Below are 18,776 nucleotides of genomic sequence, written 5' to 3'. Positions count from 1 at the left end.
CTGCTCATTTATACAAGAGCAGCAAAAGCTACGGCTAGAACACAGCACATGTTTCTTGACAGTCAAGGCTTCACCGCTCTGCAGCCAATTCCTGCAACCACTTTGTACCATCTTCACATTTGGATGAGTATTAATAGAATCTACGCTGCTTATCAGCCATGTGGGCGCTCTCTGCTCTCTGCCAAGGAGTTTCAAGGCAACTGATAAAACATAACACAGGAGCTGACCAGACACTCCTGACCTTGCAAAATCCGCACTCTTCCCGGGAAATTTTCCCGGCACTGCTGCCACTTCAGGAGACTCCAATCACATCCCAAGTTTTCAAAAAATTAATAAATTGGCCACCTAGCCAGGCCCGCAGCCCTGCCAGCCCCCCGCTTTATTTTGCTAATTAACCTACTTAATAACCCTTTGAGAAGTTGGTACATCGCGCTGCCCCACTGGAACCGCCTCGGTCTGTGCTCTGACACAGGCTGAACGCGCCGGACGGGGCTCGGATCAAAGCGTACTGAACCCTCTGTTTACCAACACCCCCGGCCGGGGCCGCAGGTACCGCTGTGCCCCCCGGCCCGGTGCTGACCGGGAGCACCCAAAGCCGGGCCGCCCTCCCGGCCCCGGTACCTGGTGCAGGGCTGTCAACCCGTCCACGTTGGTGGTGTTGATGCGGGCGCCGCGGCCCAGCAGCCTCTTCACCTCCTCCGTGTCGCCGCTGGAGCATGCGGCCAGGAACACGGCGCCCTCCTCGAAGCGGACGCGGGACCCCCCCGCGCCGCGGTGCCGGCCGCGGCCGCCCCCCGCCGCCACCGGCTCCTGCTCGGTCAGGGAGCCCTTCCAGCGCCGCAGCTGCTCGGCCCGCCGCAGCCGCGCCGACTCGGCCCGCTTCCCGCCCAGGTGCTCCGGCTCGGACATCGCCGCCGCCGCTCTGAGGGAGGCGCGGGGCCGCGCCGCGCCGCGCTCAGCCCGGAGCGGAGCGCAGCGCCCCCGCCGCCATCTTCGCTACGCCCCCGCCGCCGCGCCCCCGCCGCCGCCGCGCCCTCGCCGCGCGCGCCCCGCGGCACCCCGGGACATGTAGTTCGGGCGGGGGCGGCGCCGCACCTGCCCCGGGGCGGCCGCGTCTCCCGGCGGCCCCTGCGCGGCGCCGCACCTGGGCGCGACCGGGACTACAACTCCCGGCAGCCCCCGCGTGCGGGCGGGGTTGGGCGACATTGTTGTGGCTTCTCTGGGTCCCGCCCTGCCCAGAGTCACAGAATCCCGGAATCGCTGAGGGTGGAAAGGACGTCTGGGATCAGTGGGTCCAACCTTGTGCCCGATTGCTAGCTGGTCACCCAGCCCAGAGCACTGCGTCCCACGTCCAGTCGTTCCTTGGACACCTTCAGGGATGGGGACTCCACGACTTCCCTGGCCAGCCCCTTCCAATGCCTGAGCCCTCTTTCCGGGAAGAAATTCTTACTAATAGCCAACCGAAACTTTCCCCTGGCACAGCTTGGCTTGGTGCCATTTCTTCTTGTCCTGTCCCTTGTCCCCTGGGAGCAGAGCCCCCCCCGGCTGCCTCTCCTGTCACGGAGTTGTGCAGAGCCACAAGGTTCCCCCTGAGCCTCCTTTGCTCCAGGCTGAGCCCCTTTCCCAGCTCCCTCAGCCGCTCCTGGGGCTCCAGACCCTTCCCCAGCTCCGTTCCCTTCTCTGGAGTCTCGGGACAAATGTCCCGCTGCCATCGGGACGGACAGAGGGAGGGTGCGGAGCTCCCACAGCGGCTCGGTCCAGCAGCTGCCAGTCAGACAGTGGCTGATTTTGTTGAGGAGCTGCCGGAATCTGTAGGTTTGCAAGCAAGAACTAAGCAATAATCATCAGTAAGTCTGTGAAAACTCTCTAACCCTGGCACAAGGAACATAATTAAAAAAAAAAAAAAAGTACGGAGTTCTGAAACCTTCATGAAACCAAATTCATCTTCCTTGAAAAGCTCAGAAGGCAAGGTTTCTCAGAACTTTGTGCAACTCTTCCACCACACTAATACAGGATTTGTGTAAAGTTACAGACATTAGAGAAGAAATATTACAAGATTTTTTGATTCTTTGATTCACGGGGCATTTAAAGATGTATTTAAAGAATCCCTGGGGAAAATGGCGGGGGACAAACATGCGTGATTGCATAAATTTGGTATTTCAATGTCTGGCTTCCCCTGGTTAAGCCCGAGCCCGGGCGTCTCCCAGGCGGCGAGTGGAGACCTGCGGGGCTCCCTCCGGCACAGCCCCTCGGCTGCTCCCTTCCAGCCGCACCTGCTGCAGCGCTGAAGGTTTGGGATGAGACGTTTGGGTTGGCTTCGTTCGCCTTCCCCGAGCCCCCCCTCGTGGCTGCGCGTCCGTCCCGTCCCGTCCCGCTGAGCATCACCACAGAAGTTCAGTGTTCTCAGTGAAGGGGCTGCCCCTCTCCGTCAGGTTATTCTGCCAAGCGGAGGATTTGCTCCAAACTGTTCACTGGAGGAGTCTCAGGATGGCTACGCTGCTGAACGATCAGTGACAAATCCCCCAGAACAGATGGCATTTGCTCGTTAGCCTTAAAACAACTCCAGCAGTTTTCAGCAAAGTTCCGGGGAAACCCCCAGCAACTGTGGAGCCGTGTATCAGGTATCTCCAGTGTGCAAAACAGCATGACCCACTCTAATGAACAGAGTTAGGAGCCACATTAAGGGCTGCTCAATATTCATAGAAAGGCCAGGTTATGGTTGACACAACAGTATAAAATCGCAAACCTCGAGTTTGGAATTACTGGAACAAAAATGGTTCAGAGAAGAGCAACAAGGACAAGGGCTTCATGTGACAGAGTTCAGTGTGGAGCTCCTGACAGTGGGTGGTAAGGGCAGTGGCTGCTGAGGTGGGTGTAAAAGCAACAGGACAAAGTAATTACAGTAAATCAATACCAAATCGTTCTCCTTGGCTGATAAAGGCTTTGGCTGTGGATTGCTGCAGGCTGGGATCCCTCAGCACACACACCTTGGGAGCAGGAGATGGAGTGTGGGGTGGGTGATCGCCTTCCCATGCTTCATATCATAGAATCGTAGAATCCCAGAATGGTTTGAATTGGAAGGAACCTTAAAGCTCATCTCATTCCACCCTGTGCCATGGGCAGGGACACCTTCCACTAGACCAGGTTGCTCCAAGCCCCGTCCAACCTGGCCTTGGACACTGCCAGGCATGGCGCAGTCACAGCTTCTGTGAGCACCCTGTGCCAGGGCCTCACCACCCTCATAGGGAGGAATTTATTCCTAATATCCAAACTAAATCTCTCCTCTTTCAGTTTAAAACTGTTCCCCCTTGTCCTGTCACTCCAGGATCTTGTAAATAGTCTCTCTTCATCTTTATTGTTGGCTCTGTTCAGGTACCATGGGCCTTCGCTATTCCAGTCTGAACAATACCAATACTTGCAGCCTTTCCTTAACCCTCTAACTCATCTTCGTGGCCTCCTCTGGAGTTGCTGCTCCTTGTCCTTCCTGTGCTGGGCCCCAGGGTGGGAAGCAACTCTGCAGGTGGGGTCTCACCTGAGCAGGGCAGGGGGGCAGAATTCCCCCCTCTCCTGCTGCCCATGCAGGGGGATCAGCCCAACACACAGAGTGGTTTCTGGGTGCCACCACATGTGGATGGGCCGTGTCCACCTCTCACCCACCAGCCCCCACAAGTCCTTCCCCTCAGGGCTGCTCTTGATGTCTTCATCCCCCAGTCTGTCTCTTCCCAGCGGGATCGGTTCTTCCTGAGGATCGGTGTGCTGGCTCCATGCTGGAGCAGGCCTGCAGCTTCTGAGCTTTTTCCCTCTTGCTTCCAGAATGGAATTCCTTGGGACTGGAAGCCAGGCTGACGTGAGCCATAGCCCTGGCCTGGAGCTGTGGGCATGGCTACATTGGTGGTTCACCTTTGGGCTTTGGGAGACCCTTCCCTGCCTGAGCCATGGGAACTGGAGAGAGCCCACCCTGTTTGCTCCACAGCTGACAAGAGCAGGCCCTGCTCCTGTGAAAACTGCCTGGCTGAGCCTATCAGGCATTAGAAACCAGGCCTTTTCTTGTCCTGACAGGAACTTTACCCTGGCGTATTTGGGGGAGATTTCTGCCTCTGCCAAGGACTGAGCTACTGGATGCCGAGCAGCCCTGCACAGCCACATCTCTGGAGAACTGGCTGTGACCCACACCAACAGCCATCCCAAAAATCGTGGAATCTGTGCCATTTTTCCTGTTTTTTGTGAAAGATACAGCATATTGGAGTCAAGCTGTCATGTCCATATGAAGACCAGATTATATCATTTGACAGACATTTGGGGCAGTTTCCCAGCCTGTAGGTCCAAGTTTGCTATAAACACAATTTGAACCCAAAGGAATTGCCTTAGATGCCAAGCTGGGGCTGTCCCCAGCAATTCACGTGCAGATTCACAGAAATCTTTTGGAATCCTCTCCTGGTTTGGCCTGGAGAGACTGGAAACGAGACCAGGAGAGGTCCCCCTTTGCCCATGGCATTCCATGGCTGACTGCCCTGGCCACAAACTCCCAGGAAAAGAGGCAAACACACCCATTCCAGTTCCATAGAACATTTTATCCAACTAACATTTATCAGTAATTCATCTTCTACAATTACAGAGTCCAATGTCAGTTCCTGAATGTTACAGCTCAGCCTTAATCTATTAATCTTAACACCTATTTTAGAACAAGATCAAACAATTTTATTGGGAACTTGAACAGAAAGGAAACTTCTTGACCTAACTCTACCAACTTGTCTATCAACATAAAACAGCAAATATCTTAACAAACAGAAGCTAAACCTAATACAAACTACTACTAATTAACATCTAACTCTTCCTAGCCTGGAAACCCCAAAATAACAGCTCTTCCTTCAAAATGGGGGTTTCCTTCCTTAGGCCAGATGCAGCCTTTTCTTTGGGATTATCTCCTCCTCTTGATCACTGGCAGACTCCGCTGGCTGACGTCTCTGCCAAAAAGAAAAAGGAGAAAAGGAAATTCTCACCTTGAAAGAATACTCAGAAAGGTACAATTTCTGAGTATTCACCCAAATGCCATCTCCTCTGTCCATGCCCCAGCCCGAGCAGCCAGTGGGCAGGGCAAGAGCCCAGGAGTGGCCCCAGTTGAGGGATGCAGAAGCAGCGAGATCAGACTGTGCCCCCAGGTCAGCAGCAGACTCCAGGGCCAGCCCATCCTTCCTTCAGGCTACCCCCCAGCTGTCAGGGGGGTGAATTGAGCCCTAACTAAGCCCCGCTGCAAGCCCCCGTTGCCCTGGGCCAGGCCTGGGCAGCAGCTCAGCCCAGTTCTCCCACCTTGGGGGCCGTCAGCTGCGGGCGCGGGGTCGCCTTGTTGGAAGAGGAGCCCTTGGAGCTCGTTGGTGCTGTCTGAGCTGCGCCCCCTTGGTCTGCCCCGATGTTCAATTGGCCTTCCTGCCCTGAGGCTCTTGCACCTCTGCCTGAGAGGGATGGGACCCTGCGGAGAGACAGGACAAGTGATCCTGGCTTTGCTGCTGCTCCCGACTCAGCCAGGACCGGCAATGGCTCGCAGAGCTTTGGAGGGAGCGTGGCCCATTTGGGAAGGCAGTCCAGCTCCACAGGCACTTGTGCCCTGCCCGTAAGACTCAGCAGCCCCCGGCTGAGGCCCAGGCAGGCTGAATCCTCCCTGGCAGGGACACAGCAAGATTCTGCTCTGGGGAAGCTCAGGGCTTTCTCAGAGGAGCAAGGAATGCCCGGAGCAAGAGCAGCTCCACTGCAGGGGGCCACAAGGAAAGGCAGAGGGGGCTTTCCTCTCATGCCACAAGTTTTCCTCCAGAAGGAAAGCCAAGGCCAGCGCCAGCCACCTGCTCCTGCTGCCCTCTGGCAAAGAGAAAACCAAGGAGCAGCCCTGCCCTAGGGCAGTCCCAGCCAGGCTCCCAGCACAGAGACCGGGGCCTACCTGTGCACGCTCTGCTTTTGTCGGTGCTTGTCTCTCTCGTATTTCCTCTTCAGTCCCTGGAATGTCTGCACATAGCTGATGGACTGCAGTGCAGGATAGAAGCTCTCGATGACATGGGCAACCAGGGACTTACAATCTTCCTGCAAAAGGAGGAACAAAACATGCTCTCAGTCTCCAGTGGTCACAGGCCAAAGTTCAGAAAGCTTCCAAGGAATGCCTTCCTTGGCCAGAGCCAAAGCCCTTTTGTCCAGAGCAGTTGGGAAGCAATTGAGATTGATCCTGAAGCCAAGAGCTGAAATGGGGAAAGAACGATTCATCTTCCCGTGGCACGGGGCACCAGGGTCAGCAGTGTCCCCAGGCTGTTGGTGACACTTGCATGGAAGCGGGAGGCTGCACTGGGCCTGTTGAGCTGAGAGGCCACAGCCGTGTCTGAGCTGAAGCTGCTGCTGAACTCACCAGTCGGAGGAATTCAAACAGCTCCAGCACAGCCCAGTGGAGCAGGTTGGACGTAGCTCCACTCTGCAGCAGAGCCTGCACAAGGGGTGCCAAGAGCTTTCCCTGGATGATGTAACAGGAATACAGCTCATCCTTCAGGCCAATGATCTTCCTCAGGAAGTGCAGAGCCCCTGGTGAAGAGAGAAATGCAAGGGTTGGAAGTGCTGCAGTGCAGCAATTCATTCCCATCCCTTCCCACGAATCCCGAGTTCAAGGGTCCCCTGGAACACCTCCCACCTGAGACACACACAGCCTGGCAGGAGGAAATGCCAAAGGCTACTCACCCAAGGCCAGAAAGGTGTGTTTGGAATTGATCAAGAGGAGGACTCGTCTTAGCAAATCCCAGTGGAAGATGTAAGCCCTCATGTGCTCCTTGTGCCGTGTCACACAAAAGGTCAGCAGCTCCAAAATCAAGGCCAGGAGTTGTGCTGTTTGATAATCATCTACAGGAAAAAGTAATGCCTTCAATGAGCAAAAAAGAAAAATAAAAAGCAAGAGATGTCCTGTGCTGCCCACCCAGCTCAGGTGCCAGTGCAGTTCCTGACATGGTTTCAGTGGGCTTTGGCTTTCCTGGGTTGCTTTAGGAGGGGGAAGTTTGGGGGAGAACAAAACACAGAACAAAGCACAGCCTGAAGCCATGTCAGCACTCGGAGGGGCAAGAAGGGGCTGAAAAGTGCTGCCTGCAGCACCCCTGTCCCTGGGGAGCAGCACTTTTCCTCAAGCACATTCCCAGCTGGCCTGGCAGGCTGATCGCTGGCAGCACCCCTGTCAGTCCCTTCCAGGCACTGCAGGCCTCCAAGGGGGGGAACAAGGAAAAATCCTCATTCCCTATTTCCCAGGTACCTTTGGCTGCATTGGCCAGAAGCGGCGCAGTCAGAACAGGAAGGCAGCGGGTGTAGAAAGAGTTGAAAAATCCAATTATTTTGGATACCTAAGGGAGGAAACGGCTTCATTAAATCCTGGCCTCGGCAGAGACCTTCCCAATCAGAGAGCGCAGTACCAGCAGAAAGAGCCTGCAGAGAATTCCCGTGGCCCCGACAGCTCTGCCTGTATCTTTCTGGTGGGGCCTGAAGCATTCAGGTGTTCCCTGCACAAAGAGCCATTTCTTTCTTTGGGGGGAATCTGAGAGACATCCAGCCCACCTTGCTCTCCCCAAGAGAATCCCCACCAGGGATGCCAGTCTATCCTGGCAATCCATCCGTGACTCGCCAGGCTTGACAAAGTGTCCTTCGAGTCCTCTCCAATGCAGCCATTGCATCAGGACAAGCTGCCATCCTTTTCCCAGCTACTCCTGTCCATCGCAGGCTATGAAGCCGGGCATTGGGGGTGCCAGGGCCTCTCCTGGACTCTGCTGCTGCCGGATGTCTCCCCCAGGCAGCGGGAGCTCTGGCCAGGCACTGCTGTGTCCCTGAAGCGCTGCTTGGGGGAATGACTGCGGGCACAGTGCCCCACACACAGGCCTGGCCTCAGCCAAAGGCTCTGGCAACTTCAGCTGCTTTGGAGCTTCTTGCCGTTCAGGCTCAGAGCACACACCACAGCCAAGCGCTGAGCCCAAGCCCAAGCTGTTTGCATGCTGTGCCCACAAGAAGAGCCCTCGAGAAGATCAGGGTTTCCCTTGGCTGAGACAGCCCCATGTCTTCAGCCCTTTGCATTCCCTTACATCAGCTGTAGCCAGCAGATTCCTGGGATCGAGCAGAGTCTGCAACAGCTCCACGACCTGATCAGCTCCTCCTACTGCAGCAGCAGGATGGTGGAACAGCTGCTTCATGAGCACACGGATGAGGTCGGTACCCTGCAAAACCCAGACAAAGTAAGCCCCCAATAATCAGAGTGCAATGGGTTTCCTGGTTTCTATCAGTCTGGTTGGTTTCTTCCAATAAAAATGAAAAGGAACTGGAAACATGGAGATTGTGTTTGGCTGGTCTGTTTCCCGTTTGCCCTAAGCCTGGTCTATCCAGGCACCCACAAACCACTTTTACTTACGTGGTCCCTCTGCTGGGCCTCTTGCATGAGAAATTCTTGGACCAGGAATGGACAGAAGTCGACAAAACATGACAAGATCTCTGTGGCAGCAGATGCCACTTGCAGATCATCCATTCCCTAAGACAAAAGAGTTTAATTTGGTAGGGTAAATCAGGTTTGCTGTTTCCTATCAGGTAAAGCTGCAAAGCAAAGGGAGGGAAAGGTTCTGGGAAGGTTTCATTCCCAAGTTTCTCTGAGAAACACAGTCATATGGTTCCAGAGAAACTACAATAAGCCAGCAACCTCTTTTGCCCACCCTTTGCCTCCTTTAGAAGGGACACAAGGCTCTCTGTGAATCTGCGAGTCCTCACGTAGGCAGGAACCGTTCCCATCGTGCCACTTCCTGGCTGGAACAGCTGAGACACTGATCTTCTGTACCTGTTATCCACAGCTGATTCATTTTGTACTAAAGGACCAATTGCACACATCAGTCTCTGTCTCTTTCCTCTGCTCACTTCTTCTTCTCGTTGAAATAGATTGGAAGGCAGACTAAACAGCGCCAGTCCCTGCCTTGTTGTGTGGGTCAGTTAAAGGTGGCTTGCCTCTGCGTCTTTTTTGGAGCAGTTCCCACTTTGCCCGGTCAGCTCTGGACGCAGCAGGCTGCGGGGACCAGCCTCTGGAATCCGGGAGACCAGAGGTCTGGCTCGTGGGTCCTTCCACTGGACCGCGGCAATAGAGGCAGGTAGTGGAAGAAGGAGGCAGGCTCAATTGTGGATGAAATCCGGAAGGTTTATTGTGTCTCCGAACAGGGGACCTCGCCCCCCGGGGGTGTCCAGCAATGAGCAACCCTGAGCGCGCCTGCCAGGGGTTTTATGGGAGGGTGGCGACAGGGGAGGGATGACAACGGCATCAAATCAGGGAAGGAGAAGGATGGGTCTGCGGGATGAGGGACACACAAGGGAACCTATCTCGGGAAAGGAAGGGAGGGATCCTCCCCCCAAGACCAATCACTCGACGCCCCTGCCAGAACTTTCTAGAAGCTTGGGAGGGGTGCCGGAGGGATTGGCAGGGGTCTGGGAGGAGACAAATAGAGAAAGCAGGGTTATGAACACGAAACCAGGAGGGTATAAACTGGGATGGTACAGTAACACGAAACCCAAAGGGGAGACCCGGACTGAACCAAACAAGACACACTCCCACATCTCCCCCTTTTTTGTTTTTTAAGATGGTTTAAAGTTCGGCTGGGGGTAATATCCAGAGTCCGGATAAAAGACCTCAAACTCTTGCAACTCAGGAGCCGTAGGTTCGAGCTCCAGTTCTTGCAGGGTCTCTGCATCTGGGAGTACCTCGGCTCGGTCAATATCCATAGGGGAGGGGGAGCTTGTAATTAACTTTACTAACATTCTCTTGAGGAGTCCAAACAAAATTAGGGCAACCAACAAAACAAAAAGAAAAATCAGTCCAGATCAGAAAATAGATCCTGCCCATCTGGATAGTCCCCATTTGCTGAAGATGTCGCCGGGCCAGTCACCAGTTTCTTTCCGAATTTGCATCACCATGGCCTGCATCTTGTCTGTGGATGTTCTCCGCCCTTGATGTAAACATATGTGGTCTTGGCCCATGGTTTGCGCCAGGACTGACCACACGTTTGCTGCCCGTTGGGGAACTATCCACGGCAACGCAGGCCATGGGAGCAGCTGCAGGATGATGACAAGCTGCAGGCTTCTGGCGATGGCTTGGATGGACGGTGCAGGATCCATTTCTGTAGTCTCTAAACTAGAAAGAAACTCAAAAGGAAGAGTATCAAAATTGGGAATAACAACTGGGGCAGAGTTGGGGTCCAGAGGGGCATAGGGTTAACCCACCCCGGTTTTAGGGGGTGCTTGACTCCTTCCTCCAGTGGGCTGGGAAATACACGGTTTCACCCATTTTGATGGGATCCACCTGGGGCCCTCAGGGGTGGATATGCATGCATATCCCTTCCCCCATGTAACTAGTTCATGAGGGCCCTGTATTTCCCGAGTCTCCGGGTCTTTAACCAACACCAGAGGCCTTTCTTTCATTTGCAGCTGCTGAGACCGCCCGAAGTGCCGCACGATCGGTGGATTCAGGTTCTCAAAGGCACAGTTGAGGAAGTTTAGCGTGAACAGTGCCCTTGAGAGCCTGACAGCTGGGGATTCTAATTTCTTTGAGGACCTTTGCCTTTGTAGCATCCTCTTGATATTTTGGTGAGCCCTCTCGACTATCGCTTGACCTGTCGGGGAATAGGGGATGCCTGTCTTGTGCTCTATTCCCCATTGCTGTAGGAAGCTCCTGAACTCCTTGGAGGTGTAGGCTGGGCCGTTATCGGTTTTAATAATCTTGGGGATGCCCAGGGTAGCGAACGCCTGCACTAGATGTTTTTGGACGTCGCTAGCCCTTTCCCCTGTGTGGGCAGAGGCAAAGACGGCTCCAGAGAAGGTATCTATTGACACATGTACATACTTCATTCTGCCGAAAGAAGTGACATGTGTCACGTCTATCTGCCACACCTCACAACTATTAAGGCCACTGGGGTTTGCGCTGGTGCCAATGGCGGGAAGAGCTAATTGGTGACATTCAGGACACGCTGCCACGATCGCTCTGGCCTGGTCGTGCTTCAAATTGAACTGCCGAACTAGGGGAGGCGCATTCTGATGGAACAACTGATGGCTGATTTTGGCCTGCTCAAATACATTTGGAATCGGGGCCATCACAGCTGGTGCAGTGAAGGCATCTGCCCTCCTGTTGCCTTCCGCGATGAATCCAGGCAGGTCCATGTGTGACCTGACGTGCATCACGTAAAATGGTTGCTCTCAGTGGGAGACTAGGCTAACCAATTTTGAGAGCAATTCATACAAGGCTGTGTTGGACACCTCTCGCAATATGGCATGTTCAGCTTTGGAGACTACCCCTGCTACATATGCAGAGTCAGTTATCAAATTAAAGGGTTCGGGGAATCTTTCAAAAGCCCTGACGACTGCGTCTAACTCAGCAACTTGAGGTGATCCTTCCACCTCCTTAGTATCAGCCTCCCACCACTGAGTTTGGGGGTCTTTCCAAGTCATGACTGACTTATAGGACGCCCCAGACGCGTCAGTGAAAACGGTCAAGGCCTTTAAAGGTTCCTTGCTCCGAATGCTCTTTGTATTTAATTCAATTTGATTTCCGAATTAAAAATTTTGTGGGCTGGCCTGTGTAAGGAAATTTGGCCTGTGTAGCCCTCCAGAGCGAACTGCAAAGCTTCACAATCATGAAGCAAGCTCTCCAACATTGCCTTGGTAATTTGGCCCGTTTGTGTCCTGATTGGTACGTGAATGCAGTCGAAGTCACATCCTGATAACTCCCTGATCCGGACTCTGGCCTTCCGGATCAGTTCAGCCATCAGCTCTTGTGGCCGTGTCATCCTTTTGGACCTATTATGACTGAGAAAGACCCACTCTATTATCAAGAGAGGGTCCCTCTGGTCCCGGTCTTCCTTACTGTTCTTTTTGTCTTCCCATTGGAAGACAACCCCGTGCAGGTGTGGCAGATTACCCAGGATGATGAACTTAAATGGCAAGTCAGGTCTATACCTGCTTGCTTGCCTGGTGGACATCAGGTGTTGCACCCTCTCCAGGGCTGTCCGCGCCTCTGGGGCAAGTGTCCGGGGAGAACTAAGCTCCTCTCCCCCTTTTAGTAAATCAAAAAGGGGGGCTAGGTCTTTGTTGGATAGACCCAGCCACGGCCTTACCCAATTTAGTGACCCACACAGTTGGTGGACATCTGCTAAGGTCTTAATATTTGTATTGATAGCCAATTTTTGCGGCACAATGGTCCGCTTTGTAATTTCCAGGCCCAGGTACTTCCAAGGTGGCATCCTTTGAATTTTCTCTTCTTGGAGCTCGAACCCTGCAGCAACCAATGCACTGATTGTCAGGTCAAGCACATTCGCAAGCATGTCATTGTCGGGGGCACACACGAGGACATCATCCATGTAGTGGAATATGATGGCCTCTTTTGTGGCTGCGCGAACTGGGGCAAGCAAGGAGGAGACATACCATTGGCAAATGGTCGGGCTGTTCTTCATGCCCTGCGGCAGCACTTTCCAATGGTATCTCTTCCTCGGGGCTTCTCGGTTGTTAACCGGAACCGAGAAGGTGAAACGCGGGGCATCATCAGGGTGCAGAGGAATTTGGAAAAAACAATCTTTAATATCGATTACTGCCAGGTTCCAATTTTGGGGAAGCATCGTTGGGGATGGCATTCCCGGTTGGAGAGAGCCCATGTCCTCTATCATGTCATTAATTTGACGAAGGTCCTGGAGGAGCCGCCATTTGTCTTTGTTAGGTTTTTTGATGACAAAGACAGGGGAATTCCAGGGGCTGTTGGTCTCCACGATATTCCCCTTCTTAAGCTGCTCTTCCACGAGCTTCTCGAGTGCCTCTAATTTCTCATTACAGAGCGGCCCCTGCTCTACCCACACCGGCCGGTCCGTTTTCCAATTCAGTTTTTTGGTAGGGCACTCTTCAGTGGCCGCCACGCAAAAATTTATCGGGGGGTCAGGTATGTCAATGGTGACTCCCCAGTGTTGCATGAGGTCTCTCCCCAAGAGGGGTTCCTTGTAATCCAATACGAACGGACGTATGTTCGCCAATTGTCCGCTCGGCCCCTTAATTTGCATGACGCTTTTGGACTGTTTCACTAACTGGATGCCCCCAACACCCTGCACGTGTCCGGTCACGTTTTGCAATTCCCAATGTGCCGGCCATTCCCATGTGGGAATGATCGTCACATCTGCCCCTGTGTCCAGAAGCCCCTTAACGTGTAGGACTTCTTCCCCTCTGTTGATCTTACAGTCTACCCGCGGTTTCCCTGTTCCTATTACATGTGTGGCACACACCGTCGGGTGTGGCCCTTCTGCAGGGATAGCCTGGGCGACCATCTGCCCTCTAGGCAGAAACAGAGGTGGACGGACACAGCGCAGCCAGAGAACGGGTCCTTCGGGACTGGATGTCATGAGTCCCGGAGCGACTTCGATCTCTGGTGGTGTGCATTTAACATCTCCAACAATGACATACCTGCTAGGGCTTGGGTCCCACGTCCCCAGCTCACCACCGACACTTACTGGTGCAGCGTGCCACTCGTTGGTTTTCAGGAAGAGCGGTGTCGACAGCTGCAACCTGAAAGAACCATCAGCAGGAGAAGTGAAGTCAGGCTGAAAACTCACGTCTGGTAATTTTGTGTCATCGCTATCTGCCCTCCCCTGTCCCTCCTCCCCCTCGCGTCCCATCCCTTTTTTGTCTTCACATGGGGCGGGTGCGCGCTCCTCATTCAGTTTTTTTGTTCCCGGCCCTCAAGCCCCCCCGACCCTTGTTCTCTTTTAAATTGATAAAACTGTCTCTTGAGTGGACAATCTTTGGTCCAATGCCCGGGCTGGTCGCAGAGGAAGCAGGTGTTCTTGGTCTGCTGTTGAGGCCACTTCTGGCTGTTCTTTGCCGGAGGTGGTCTGTTGCTTCGGCCTGCGGTCCTCTTCTGGTCCGCAGCAGTATGGTGTGTTGCTGTTCCCACTGAAATCGTTCCCTGGGATCGCTGCTTATCCGAGCCGGCAGGTTGTAGGTGTGGCGCCTTCGCAGCGCAAACCTCTAACATCGCCTGTATCGTCGGCGGAGGGTCCAGGGGGAGGCTCAGGATGGCCGCCTTGCACTGCGGGTTGGCGTTGACCACTGCCATCTCTGTGATGACCTCCTCTCTGGCCGCCGGCTGCTTAACCTGCAACTCTATGGCTCGGGTTAATCGCTCCACAAACCTTAGGAACAATTCAGTGGGTTGCTGACGGACCTGGGAGTACGTTAGCACGGGTGCGTCTGGCCTCAGGCCAAGGAATGCCTTTCCGGCCGCTTCCTTGACCTGTTGCAGCACCTCTAAAGGCAGACCTTGGGCCTGCTTCGGCGCCAACGCCCATTCTCCCTTGCCACTCAGATGATCCATCGTTATTTCCTGATTGTCGGCATCAACGGCCGTATCCGAACTTTGCAGAAGCACCGGAAGGAGTCAACGGAGCTCCTTTTCCCATGCTGATTTCCAGAGCAGAAACTCTACTGAGGAAAGCAAGCACGAGAAAAGCTGACGCAAATCAAAAGGCATCATTACTGCTCCGGAGAGATTTGCCCTTAAAAGACCGCGAAAATATTCGCTTTCTCTCCCAAACTCTTTCTGCACCTTGCAAAGCTCCTTTATTGTTTGATGGGAGAGGGGTTCCCAGTTGGTGTGGGTCATTCCCCCTCTCCTGGACCTTTGATAAAAAACCGGAGCAGCTGAAGGAATGGGGTCCAGTTCCGGGTTCCGGTCCTCAGGCCCTCCCCCTTCCGGCCACTCACCGTGGGAACCGGAAGGCCAAGCGTGGGAACCGGAAGCAGGAAGCGGGTGGCAGCCAGACACGGACCTACAACAACTTCTAGGGGCGGAGCACGGGGGCGTGCACTGATGACAAGTGGGAGGGGCAACAGGGGTGGACCCAGCTTGGTGTGGGAGGAGTTAGGGTACTGGGAGGGGTCATGACGAAAGGGGTTGGGACTTGAGAGAAAGGGGTTTTGGGATGAAGAAACGGAGGGAGGGCAAGAGGGGGTTTCTGCCATGTGGCACCCGCCATCTTGTCCTCGTCGGGCAGGGAATCCATTTTCTAAGTTCTCAATATAACTAAAGCGAACCCGGGGTCTAGCAACTGGGGAAGTCGGGGAACAGGATAAGCCCCGGGCAGTCTGGCCAGGACTGTCTGGGCGGGGGGGCCGAGAATCCCGAGGAAAGCCAGGGAGTCGGTAGCAACCCTGCGCAGCATCGCAGTTTGCTTCCTTCAGGATGCCCGGTTTAGGGGACACGGGTTTAGGAGAAGGCTTAGGGGTAACTGGGGAACCGGGGACAGGCTGTGCTTCCCTCTCCCTTTTTTGATTTAAAGCAGACTGAATTTGTAGGTATAATAAAGAAAATCTATCTAGATCTTTTTCTTTTGTCAATTTGGACTGAGCTATTCTTGCTCCCACAGCGTTCCAAAAGGGATCGCTTAAAACCGAACTGTGGGAGCACTGAGGGAAGTGCTGGAACAGCCACCGCACAAACCGTTTTAAACACCCTTTAGAAAAATGCTCCCCCCCCCAGGAGTCCCGCAGCTTGGAAAAATACCCCCTTTTGTGCTGTGGACAATTTTGTGCCCATAATCCACAGCATGACGTCTGGAGCTTTAAAAATAAACCAACCCTCGGACACCGATTCCCCGAAACTAGCCGGAGGCAAGCAACACACGCGCTCCAGGGCTGCGCAGCCTACTCTGGGCTCTTACGAGCCGCGGACTGTGCGAAGCCATTCACCACGCGCTGCGCGCGGCCGGGTGGGCACCGCTGGGTCCCGCCGCGCCTCGCTCTGCCGCTGACACTGCGGCTCGTGTGGCTCCGCCCACACGCGGGAACTGCCTCGAAAGGCTTTACGGTAAGTTCCCCCCCCCGGGGAAATACTTACCTGCTGGTGTCCAGGCAAGCTCCAGGCGTCCCGATTTCCACCGAGGACGACTCTGCTGGCGCGGGCGGAGCTACCGTCCTCCTCCCCAGGAGCGCAGCTCACTAAAACGGAGCGTGCTACAACTGGGGTAGCTTGACGTCCCAAGGACGCACTTGGAAGTCCAATCAGTCCCTTCCGTGGGGTCCGGTGGAAGCGGGGGCCCCGCGATGGGCGCCAAGCTGCCTCTGCATCCTTTTTGGAGCAGTTCCCACTTTGCCCGGTCAGCTCTGGACGCAGCAGGCTGCGGGGGCCAGCCTCCGGAATCCGGGAGACCAGAGGTCTGGCTCGTGGGTCCTTCCACAGGACCACGGCAATAGAGGCAGGTAGTGGAAGAAGGAGGCAGGCTCAATTGTGGATGAAATCCGGAAGGTTTATTGTGTCTCCGAACAGGGGACCTCGCCCCCCGGGGGTGTCCAGCAATGAGCAACCCTGAGCGCGCCTGCCAGGGGTTTTATGGGGGGGTGGCGACAGGGGAGGGATGACAAAGGCATCGAATCAGGGAAGGAGTAGGACGGGTCTGCGGGATGAGGGACACACAAGGGAACCTATCTCGGGAAAGGAAGGGAGGGATCCTCCCCCCAAGACCAATCACTCGACGCCCCTGCCAGAACTTTCTAGAAGCTTGGGAGGGGTGCCGGAGGGATTGGCAGGGGTCTGGGAGGAGACAAATAGAGAAAGCAGGGTTATGAACACGAAACCAGGAGGGTATAAACTGGGATGGTACAGTAACACGAAACCCAAAGGGGAGACCCGGACTGAACAAAACAAGACACACTCCCAGAGTGGCTAAGCTTAAGTTTGCTAAGGTCAAGTCTGTGAAGGGCCTTCCTTGGCCTGCATGTTGTTTTAAAACTTGGCAAGTGCCTCATTCTGCCTTCATGTTCTCAGGCTTGTGACTCAAAGGCTGATCTCGAACTTCCTGGGAATGCTGGTGTTTGTCCCACACGGGGACACGAGTGGCTCAACCAACCTTCCCCTAAAGCTGCCGAGCCGAGTGGGGCAGCACAAAAGTTTTGCTGGCAGTGCTGTGCCTGGCTCAGTTCCCAGGTTGTTCCTGCAGCAGAGAAAGCCCCTGGAATCTGGTGTTTGTGAGGAACAGCAGCACTGATGCTGGATTGCAATGGTCAGGTGGCAACTGCTGCCCCAGCCAAAGGAGGGACAAAATTCTGTTTTCCCACTGCTGCTCAGGACAGAGGAATCTGCTGCCAGCAGGAGGACAGGATCTTTTGGGGAGGAACCAGCCAACAGCTCCAGAGGAGCCAAAAAGACTTCTCTGGCCCCGCTCCAAGCAGAGCCACAACAGCCCCAGGAAAACAACGCCAATGCAGCTGCCCCGTGGCAGCGAGTCTCCTTCCATCTGGACCCTGCCTTGTCCCAAGGACTGCACTGAGCACAGACTTGGCCCTGGTGCAGCGCCACAAGAACCAGGACAAGCCAGGGAGGCTCTTCCCAGAGCTGGGGGAGCTTTGGGATTGTGGCCAGTCCAATCCACTTCCACTCTCAGTGAAACACAGAATTTTAAGAGAAACTTTAAAGATTTAGTTAGAAAGTTAGCTTTGCTGAATTTAGTTAAAATAGAAGTTAGTTTAGGCTTGGCTAGAATTAATTAAAGGTTAATTGTTAAGAAGAGCTGCGCCTGAAATGAGTTTTTAAGATGCGAGTACCTGATTACTGAATAATTGATTGTCTGTCACTTCTGTGTTTGCTTAGCTGTGCTTAGAATGGGAAACAGAAACATTGATAATGTTGGTTAAAGGAATAAGGACAAGTACCAATTTCCTCCCTCTGTGAGAACCGATCCAAAAGTCACCCAAGAGGAAATTTGGAGGTCACCAAAGTGATTAGGATTGTTCAAGTTCAGAAAGGCAAAAAGGTCAAAATGAGGAAGACGAGTTTTACTTTATCTATCTGGGACCATTCCCCAAATAAAAGACCACCGACTCAATTCAGAGAACACACTACACATGCTTAATGACATTTAAGTTCATTTCCACATGAAGCGGAGAATGGGAAGTGTAAATGTTATAAATATGCATTTATATTTTAGATATTCACAATTTTTGTAGATAAATGAGCATGTGTTTGCTTGTATCCTTGCACTGCGTATTAGGGAACTGTCCCGTGCAGCTGCCCGGCGCTGGAAATAAACATACACTTTCTAACTCTAAGCTGTTAGAGAGACTTTGTCTGTCTTATTTGGATATTGATGCTAGATCCTTATCCATATTTTGGGAAATCATCAGCAGAGCCAGGGTGTGCGAGCCAAGGGACGCACAAGGGCTCAGCAGGTCCAGCAAGGGCTCCAGTGGCTCTGGCCTTTCCTGCTTTGAGGAAAAGCAGCTGGAAGTTTTCACTTACCAGTAGAATTTCAAGAGCAGGAAGAATTCCCAGCTTGGCCAAGCTTTGTAAAAATGCCTCTCTGTTCTGGTGGAACATGACAGAAAAGGCACAGAAGTCCTTCACAAAGGTCACCTGTTGCATAGGAAAAAGAATTTCAGGTGTCTTGTATTACCGCAGGCCTGGTTCCTACGGTATATCACCATGTCTCGCAGCCATAGGGAGGAGGAGGAGGAGAAGATCCAGCAGGCAGGAATTGTGCAGCAAGATTGATCTATTTAATTATTTTACAAACTCATTTATAGACTTTTTTCTTCATAGTCTAATTGGACAAAGGACCAGCCACCCCTTGGGGGTGATTGGCCAAAATCCTAAAACATCCATGATCAAAATATTTTCTACTATACCATAAACAAGACTTTCCAAGGTTGCAGGTGGCTTGGTTGTTTACATTCCCTGCTACCTCTTCTGTGAGAGAGAAGAATCTCTCACGGACTTAGAAAAA

The 18,776-nt window shown here is 53.7% G+C and overlaps 2 protein-coding genes across 9 annotated transcripts in view; both read right to left on the bottom strand.

The window, feature by feature from the left end:
• The window catches only part of PPP1R12B (protein phosphatase 1 regulatory subunit 12B), a 130,365-nt gene extending 129,387 nt beyond the window's left edge, over positions 1–978 (bottom strand). For 5 of the 8 annotated variants that reach the window (XM_032132789.1, XM_032132787.1, XM_032132791.1 and 2 more), the window contains exon 1: positions 622–978. In XM_032132789.1, the coding sequence (XP_031988680.1) occupies positions 622–909 (288 nt within the window). In that variant the 5' untranslated portion in view covers positions 910–978. The remainder of the gene's footprint in view (positions 1–621) is intronic. The other 3 variants (XM_032132788.1, XM_032132794.1, XM_032132793.1) reach the window with 2 other exon arrangements.
• Positions 979–4,550: 3,572 nt separating this feature from the next.
• LOC116455466 (serine/threonine-protein phosphatase 4 regulatory subunit 3B-like) lies at positions 4,551–16,200 on the bottom strand. Its single transcript, XM_032133389.1, has 9 exons — positions 15,896–16,200; positions 8,408–8,524; positions 8,085–8,216; positions 7,268–7,355; positions 6,709–6,867; positions 6,386–6,555; positions 5,930–6,069; positions 5,308–5,467; positions 4,551–4,964 (listed from the first exon to the last, which is right to left on the bottom strand). The coding sequence occupies exons 2-9, from the start codon at positions 8,519–8,521 to the stop codon at positions 4,890–4,892; spliced, it is 1,038 nt and encodes a 345-aa protein (XP_031989280.1). The 5' UTR covers positions 8,522–8,524; positions 15,896–16,200; the 3' UTR covers positions 4,551–4,889.
• Positions 16,201–18,776: the final 2,576 nt, after the last annotated feature.

Source organism: Corvus moneduloides, chromosome 24, assembly GCF_009650955.1.
Source record: "Corvus moneduloides isolate bCorMon1 chromosome 24, bCorMon1.pri, whole genome shotgun sequence".
Taxonomy (NCBI): domain Eukaryota; kingdom Metazoa; phylum Chordata; class Aves; order Passeriformes; family Corvidae; genus Corvus; species Corvus moneduloides.
This window is presented reverse-complemented; position numbering and strand designations above follow the sequence as displayed.

What these genes read in the sequence shown, in the direction of transcription:
- LOC116455466 (XM_032133389.1), bottom strand. Translation starts at nt 8,521, where the DNA reads ATGGATGATCTGCAAGTGGCATCTGCTGCCACAGAGATCTTGTCATGT. An exon ending in AGGCCCAGCAGAGGGACCAC is followed by an intron (nt 8,217 to 8,407) that starts GTAAGTAAAAGT and finishes TGGGTTTTGCAG; the next exon opens with GGTACCGACCTCATCCGTGT. An exon ending in TGTTTGAATTCCTCCGACTG is followed by an intron (nt 6,070 to 6,385) that starts GTGAGTTCAGCA and finishes CTCCTTTTGCAG; the next exon opens with GAAGATTGTAAGTCCCTGGT.